Source organism: Dendrobates tinctorius, unplaced genomic scaffold, assembly GCF_039654945.1.
Source record: "Dendrobates tinctorius isolate UK_male_01 unplaced genomic scaffold, ASM3965494v1 ptg000021l, whole genome shotgun sequence".
Lineage (NCBI taxonomy): Eukaryota > Metazoa > Chordata > Amphibia > Anura > Dendrobatidae > Dendrobates > Dendrobates tinctorius.
In genome coordinates, this window is record NW_027361689.1 from 2,532,703 (window position 1) to 2,541,490 (window position 8,788).

The 8,788-nt window shown below is 46.2% G+C and overlaps 1 protein-coding gene across 1 annotated transcript in view; it reads right to left on the minus strand.

The window, feature by feature from the left end:
* LOC141083767 (ribonuclease H1-like) overlaps nt 1-8,360 on the minus strand; it is a 66,862-nt gene extending 58,502 nt beyond the window's left edge. Inside the window, exons 1-2 of the mRNA XM_073568155.1 lie at nt 8,206-8,360; nt 3,738-3,781 (exon numbers count right to left, since the gene is read on the minus strand). Of these exons, the coding sequence (XP_073424256.1) occupies nt 3,738-3,781; nt 8,206-8,243 (82 nt within the window). The 5' untranslated portion in view covers nt 8,244-8,360. The remainder of the gene's footprint in view (nt 1-3,737; nt 3,782-8,205) is intronic.
* Between the last annotated feature and the right edge of the window lie 428 nt (nt 8,361-8,788).

Consider the following 8,788-nt stretch of genomic DNA (forward strand, 5'->3'; position numbering starts at 1 on the left):
TGGCCTTATAGAAATCTGCAAGTAAAACGCAGGCCATTTTACCTGCAGATTTAGCAAAATCTGCGTGGAAAATTCCACAGCAGAATCCGCACCGTGCGCACATAGCCTTAATATTGAAAGGTCATTTTAACCCCCAGGTCATTTTGCGTTTTTTTTTTGCTCCCCTTCATCCCAGAGCCATAACATTTTTATTTTTTGGTCAATATGGCCATGTGAGGGCTTGTTTTTTGTGGGACAAGTTGAACTTTTGAATAACACCATTGGGTTTAACATATTGTGTACTGGAAAATGGAATAAAAATTCCAAGTGCGCTGAAACTGCAAAAAAAGTGCAGTTCCACAGTTTCTGGGTTTTTGGTTTTTTTTTACCATGTTCACTAAATGAACTGACCTGCCATTATGATTCTCCAGGTCATTACGAGTTCATAGACAAACATGTAGAGGTTCTTTAAGTAGTGAGAAACAAAAAAAAAAATGCTCCATTTACTGAGACCTGTAGCAACGCCTTTTTTTGTGATACGGGGCTGGGTAAGGATTATTTTTTTGTGCGCTGAGCTGAGTTTTTATTGATACGATATTTGGTGTAGATACAATGATCTGATCGCCTGTTAGTGCATTTTATTGCAATCTAGCGATGACCACTTTTGAACTTTTTTTTGCTCATTACACCATTTAGCGATCGGGTTAATTCAAACTGATAAGGATGTTCAACACTGATGATTGGACTGAATCTAAAGCCCGATCTCGCTGCTGAGTCACAAGTTTTGTGACGCAACAGCGATCTCACCAGCGAGATCGCCGAGTGTGACACTGACCAGTGCGCTGGTTTCTAACATACACAGAGGGTAACTAAGCGACGTGCGTCGCTTATTACCCGCGTGTCGCTGGTGCTGATCGCTGGTAAGGCTGCCTGTTTGGCAGCTCACCAGCGATCCTGACAAGGTCATATCGTTGTCGGGATCGCTGGTGCATCGCTATGTGTGACGGGGCCCTAACACGTAACACCTGGGATTTATGACACTACATGGACACAGTTCACACCTCCACCAGGTCACTAAGCCATCACTACCACCTCCTTTACATTTGTGGCAATTTAACATCCCTGGCTTATCTGATACATACCGATAAGGAATTTAGATTGTGAGCCCCCATCAGGGACAGCGATGCTAATGTGTGTAAACTGTAAAGAGCTGCAAAATATGTTGGGTGCTATATAAAAATAAAGATCATCATCATCATCATCATCTTTACAAAGCATCACCCTGTGCACAAATATCTTAAAATGTTGTGCTTTTGACTAAGTAATTAATTTGTAAACCCGCCCAAAGAAGGAGCCCCTGTGCTCTGAAAGCTGCAAACAATTTTTCTGGATCGCCAATAAAGAAGGGTAAGGCCGGGGGTCACACTAAGGCTAGTTTCACATTAGCGTTTTTTTGCGCAGCGCATCGGGCGCATAAAAAACGCAAAGAAAAACGCAAAACAAACGCGCGTTTTTTTTAACGTCATGCGCACGCTGATGTGTAAAAAAAACGCAGCGTTGTTTGCGTTTTACATGCGTTTTTGCATGCGTTTGCGTTTTTTATGCGCATGCGTTTTTAAGTGTGACGTTTTTTCCATTGTCTAGAGAACATTCTAGACTTGTTTAACTCAAAAACGCATGCGCAAAAAAACGCAAGACCATGCGCACGCATGCGTTCCCATAGGCTCCAATGTGGTGTTTTTGCGCATTCCGTGCGCAAGCGTGCGCATGCGTTTTTTTGACGAGACAGGGCGGAACCAAAAATGCAACATGTTGCGTCTGGCGCGCCTGGCGCAAAAGACAAAAAAACCGCATGCACACGAAAACGCAAGTATGCGCAAGACCATGCGCACGTCATGTTAAGTATAGGTGCGCAGTGCGCATGCGCACGGGTGCGCACGATGCGCTGCGCACAAAAGCGCTAATGTGAAACCAGCCTAACCTGCGCAAAATACGGTCCGTAGTTTACAGGCGAAATACGGATGAATGACCCCTAAATAGTGCTCCGTAGGTCATGCGTAAGCAAGGTGCGGTCGCGTATTTTGCGCATGTGAGCATCCGTATGTAATCCGTGTGGCATCCGTATGCAATCCGTATGGCGAGATTTTCTCGCAGGCTTGCAAAATGGACATATAATAGAGCCCTATGACAGGTTTTATAACAGAAACCACAGATTAGATATATATATGCATTCTATGTATATATATCTATTCTTTCGTTTCTTTATTAAACCTGTCAGTGTGAGTTTACTGTATAGCGCACTGAATGGCCGGCTTTGCTAAAAGACACCTGGTGCGTATTTCTCGCAAGTCACATGTGTGGTCCGTGTGTAATCCGTATTTTTTGCGCACCCATAGACTTGCATTGGCGTACTACGGCCGTAGTACGCTGACAATCGCAGCATGCTGCGATTGGCACGGACCGTAGAATACGGATGAGAAATATACGGCTGGTGCGAGTGACCCCATAGAGAATCATTGGTCCGTGTCTAATGCGTGCTTTTAGCACCTGTCACTCGGCCATATTCCTCGCCAGTGTGACCCCGGCCTATCACTACGGCTGGTTTCACATTAGCGTTTTTTAGCGCAGCTCTGTGTGCGTTCATGCGCCCCTATATTTAACATGGGGTCGCATGCGTTTTTGTGCGCATGCGTCTTTTTGTAGTGTGCGCCTAGGCGCGCCGGACACAACCTGTTGCATTTTTTGTCTGTCCAACCTGTGTCAAAAAAACGCTTGCGCATGGAATGCGTCAAAATAACACATTACAGTCTATGGGAATGCAGGTGTGCGCATGGACATGCGCACGCCTGTGTTTAAAATCGCATGCGTTTTAAGGGTATGTGCACACGCTGCGGATTTGGCCGCGCGGATTTTATAACATCCGCAGGTCAAAAGACCTGCAGTTTTTCATCTCCACAATGGAGATGGCAAACCGCTGCGGAATCCGCAGAAAGAATTGACATGTCAATTCTTTCTGCGGTTTTGAAACCGCGCGGAAAAATCTGCACTGCGGTTTTTAATATCCATAGGATATTATGGTACTGTACACCACAGCTAAAACTGCTGCAGATCCGAAGCGGCCAAATCCGCTGCGGAACCGGAGCAGAATCCGCAGCGTGTGCACACACCCCAAGAGTTATCATGGCTAGAAACTGCTTAAAACGCACGCGCCTAAAAAAAGCAAACGCATGCAAAACGCATGATACTTTTTTTTTGCATGTGTTTCTATTGCACACGAAGCGCAGCGCTAAAAAAATGTTAATGTGAAAGTAGCCTACTAGAAAACTTTTGTAATTTTTTGTGCATAAAAGTATATATGTTGATTTTTCTGGCAAACAGTACCACAATATAATTTTTTATTGTACATCAGTTTTCACTCCAGAAAGGGTGGATGATGTAAAAAGTATATAATAGTCTCTAAACTGTCATGTAATGATGCAAAAATTATCATGCAACTTTGAGCCACACCCCGATAAATCTGGTGCACATTATGACAACATGGTTACAAAGCAAACAAACATCCCCCACTAACATAAAAACCAATTCAACACTTGTGACTGAAGTTGTTGTTATGCAGAGTCATGGATTTCCACACAATCCAAATCAGATCAACAGGAAAGGTGCTAATTGTTCTGCAATAAATCTGACAAATGTGAACAGACCCCTAATCGCTCAGTACATGAGAGGAATGCTGAGATATTAGGAAAGCTCATCCCTACCTTGCTGCCTGTAACTTCCAGATGAAGAGTAGTTCCTGGCTTCCCTACAACAGCAAAGCACAACATTAGTCATGAAGTCTCATGTGTCAAGGTTGAACATACACTGAAATCCTGTCCTGAAAAATCAGGCTTCATGCCCACAGCTAGATAGATTTAAAGGGAACCTGCCATGTCCCCAAACGGTGTTATGGGCGTGCGCACACATTGCGGATTCTGCTGCAGAATTTTCCGCGCGGATTTATTGCAGATTAGCCTGCGGTTTAAACCGCTGCGGAATTCACACAAAGAATTGACATGCTCCAGATTTAAATCCGCACAGAAAATTCCGCACCGTGGGCACTGCGTTTTTCGATTTACATAGACTAAAAGGGTACTGTACAACGCAGCAGAAACTGCTGTCGATCCGCAGGGCCAATTCCGCAGCAGATCTGCAACGTGTGCACACACACTTAGGCTATGTGCACACGCTGCGGATTCACCTGCGGGTTTTTCCGTGCGGAACCGCAGGTAACGTGACCTGCGGTTTGGCACCTCTACTATGTTAAAGGTGTGAAACCGCAGCGGAATCCGCAGAAACAATTGACATGCTGCGGTTTATAAACCGCGGAAAAAACCGCAGCGTGAGCACAGCGGTTTTTAAAACCCATAGGGTTACATGGTACAGTACCATGTCTGCGGAACTGCTGCAGTTCCGCAGGGCCGGAACCGCAGCGTGTGCACATAGGTCAGGATTCCACATGCGAGAAACACGGCCGAGTCTCGCACGTTAATACCCAGCACTGCCGCCGGCACTCAGATCGGAGGCTTTCAGTCATAAAGGTGTGCTCGGAGCAGCTGCAGTCACTCCCCAAAACTCTGATGGACAGCTCACGGTACAGTCAGTCTGTGAAGAGCCAGCTGTCAATTAAGACACTTGTCTGCATCTACAGCTGCCACTCAAAATGTTGTAGGCAGTGACTGAAGTCACCCCAGGCAGACAAAGTTGACAACTTCAGAGAGGAATAAAGTTTCTTCTTCTGGGAGGGAGAACAAAGTGTGGTGGCTGGACAGAGTTGTAATGCTATTAACCTGCAGATTAACACAATCTCTGTAGGTTAAAAGCGTCTGGGGACATGACAGGTTCCCTATAATTTAGCAAAAATATGGAGATTAAAGGGGATGTCCATAACTAGGACAACCTCTTATCATTCCCGCACACTTGACCCTGATAAAATGAAAAAGCTCAACTCGCCTCCCAGCTGGAACCATTCCAGCAGTGTCGTGACATGAGACTCTGGCGCCTGATCCGCTCTGGCATTACCGTCTCCACCTTTCTTCTAACTGAACATAAAGACAGATCAGCTGCCGCCCAGACTTCCTATTCATGTTCAAAACGTCCAAAGGAGGAGACAGTGACACAACACCAGCGCTGAATTGGTGCCGGGGACACGTGTCACAACACTGTCACAGCCCCGGGACCACGAGCACTGACACCAAAGGAACAGCGCCTGCATGGGTGGAGAGTATAATTTTTATTTTTATTTTATTGAGGCCAAGTGAGGGGAATGAGAAGGGGTTGTCCTAGCAGTGGACAACCCCTTTAAGGACATATTCACTCAGGTTGTAATCAGTGTAAATTTTACATCCAGAAATTCTGTTGTGTACTACAGAAAAAGATGTGATGAAATATCGGAGAAAAAATCTAGCGTAAACTGAACAATGCTGTGGATTTGAGATCTGCAGCTTATTAATTTCTGTTATGGATTTTCACTGTGGAAAATCTGTGGCTAGCATTAACGTTACAGAAACCGCCATGATTTGTACATTTTGCAGAAGATATGTCCTGTGTGCTTTCTACATGTTAGGCTACTGTCAGATTTGCGTTTGGAGGCGCAGCGCAGGGACGCCACTAAGCTCCGCCCCCGGCAGCGCCTCTTCCAGTCAGCTCCTCCTCTGATCGCATGACGCTGCATGCGATCAGCGTATCCTATAGTTAGCGTTGGGTACGCTGGTACACTTGCCGGCGCTTGCGCCCTTTTGGCGCTGCGCCGAGCGCACAAAAACGTGCTGTGTTGCATTTTTGTGCGCTCGGAGCAGCGCTAAAAGGGCGCAAGCGCTTCCAAAAGTGTAGCAGCGCACGACCAGCGTACCCAACGCCAACTATAGGGTACGCTGATCACACGCAGCGTCATGCGATCAGAGAAGGAGCTGACCGGAGGAGATGCAGCCGGGGTGAAGCTTAGCGGCGGCCCTGCGCCTCCAAACGCAAGTCTTAAAGTAGCCTTAAACCGACACAAAACATACAGGATTGTCAGTGTGTGTCAGGCAGTCCCCGTAGATTTTGTGGCTGTCTAAGGGTATGTACACATGATGAGAAAACGCTGCGGGATGGACATTGAAAAAGAAGAAGTCACATGCCCACTATGCGTCCACGGACACCTGCGGCTCACCCACGGAGACGGACACGTGGAGCGTCTCTCCAGACCACAGCATGATCGTGTCTCTGCAAGAGAAATTTCACCCTAACAGCCGGAGACTCAAACGCGTCACTTGGGCTCCCACGATACTCGGTACATACCCAAGCACTCACGGCAAACTTGAGTAACGAACACTTGCGCAAATGACTACCAAAAAAAAAAAAAATTAAAAGGAAACCAGTGAGGTCCCGTGTCCCCCAACACAGCAGCATTTCGCAGTGTATGATTACTCTCCCTCACTTATCAGCCCTGTATAAATAATTCAGGTAAATAAAATGCTTTTAAAAGCATTTATAGCCTCTGCTTTCCCTCTGCCAATGAGGGCTTTGACTAGCTGATGAGGCGTTACTCGTCCCACACTAGTCAGCTCTCTTTCTGTGTTATCACGCTCCTGTAGGCGGTGGATAACATAATTTGCTTAAGTCGTCACCAGCTTGTGCAAATCCGCCTACAAGCGCCGCTCATTCCAGTAGCGTCACTGCGCCTCTTTAGCCAGGTGTACGCTTCTGAGGCGCTGCGCATGATTGGACGCCATCTTCTGAACTCCCCGTCATGCACAGGGAGCCTCTGAAACTGGGAAGCTTACACCCGGCTACAGAGGCGCAGCCGGAATGAGCGATGCTTGTGTGCAGATTTGTATTAGTTGGCAATAACGACGCTCTTTCAAATTATGTTATCATGCCCACAGTGGCGAGATAACACAGAAAGAGGGCTGACTAATCTGGACAACTAACTCCCCATCAACTAAAGCCCTCATTAGCAGAGGAAAAGCGGAGGTTATACATGCTTTTTAAAGACTTATTTACCTGAATTCTGTTATACAGGTCTGGAGTGTAATGACACATGGCTGAATGCTGCTGGGTGGGAGACCTCACTGGTTCTCTCTAAGTAATCACCAGGTCAGGAAATGGGTCACATACAACACACTAATACCAAATCCTGTCAGGTGAAAGTGATCTATAAAGGACTTTCCACAATTTCCAGCCGCACATTGGCAGACAAGGAGGAAACAGATAAGAAACGGACATCTGAAATTTTTTTGCTTTTTCACACAAAATACAATACACATTTTACAGATAGGGCAAGTAAGGCCTCTTTCACACTTCAGTTTTGTAGCATCAGTTCCAATCCGCCAAAAAGTCAGACAAGCGGATCCGTTAAATCAGTGTCTGGAGGATCCGCCACAGAAAAAAACGTTGCAAGCTCCGTTTTGAAATCTTTGAGGATGGTGACGGACAGCAACTTTTGGCGGATCCTCACAAAAAACGGATGCAACGGACAGCAATCCGTCACAATCCGCCATTAATGCAAGTCAATGGGGAAAAAAAACGGATCCTCAAAAGAAAATTGAGGATCCGTTTTTTTCAAAACCTGGCGGATTGTGACTGATTGTAAAAAACGGAAGTGTGAAAGAGGCCTAAACTGATCCAAAGACTCCTTATAGTACAAATAACAAGAGTATGAAATGGGATATATTTTTTCACAACTCTACATTTTAATTTTTTTCCAGTAACAATTCTACTAGTCTATGGACAGTCCTAAGTTCAGGATGCATAAGGTGTCAGAGCTGTAAATTTCCATCTCATTATACAGATACCTAGTGCAATAAAGACAGAGACCTGAACATGAGCTCTGTGCTACTATTTATTCAACTCTTTCCACATGCCCGATTTCCCGCTTGTCTTTATGTAAATAATAGGAGGTGCAGTGCCGCCATTTTGTTCCCGTTCCTCCCGCCATTTTGGGTCCTCTCTTCCCGCCATTTACTATTCGTGGGCAGAGTCTTGCGATTTCCCGCCAAAATTGCCGGCCATGTACGTAGCCGGCGGCGACAGCGAAACTGCGCAGTTATAATTACCGAAGAGACAGACTTCTACCAGACGGTTCTCTCTCCCTCTCCTGCTACAAGAAAACCTAATCCACCCACAGCTACTGCGAGGGGAGAACTAACCACAGTGAAGTGTCTGCCCCCTCGCTGTAATGCACCTACAGCCATGTCCCCTGCTCCTCACCAGTTGCGGTAGGCTCCTTGCTGACGTCGTCCAGACATGGCGATGAGCTGTGAGGAGAAAGTCTAAAGCCTTGGTGTAGTGTACTCCTCGGCGGTGCCGTAGTGACTGGTGATGTTCCGTCCCACAGCTCCAGGCTTTATTATAGGGGGGCGGACATTCATTGTGCCTGACACGTGTGAGGGGGAGTTTCCTGTCAGCTTTCAGTATAATGGCTTCCTCCACCACTATGCCAAAATAATATTGGCAGACAAAGCCTGGCAATAGACACAGCCCCTAAAACAACACATGGCTCACTACTGATAAATCTATTCAGCCATTAACGTGTTCTCACAGTCTGGATAAATTGCAAAGTGCTTGTAAAACCACAAGACACATTTGCAAATGGCTTCTTAGGAAAGGGGTTTTCTGAGCAGAAGAATTAGAGCATTGAGAGAAGGGACATAATCTAGTGAAGACACGGCACAAATGGCGCTCACGGTCTCCACCCCTTGGTACTGGGACTACCGGAGAATCGTGACGTTGCACAGTCACCGTTCGTCCGGCTCTGTTCACACACAAATGACTGCAGACTTTTTTTTATCAC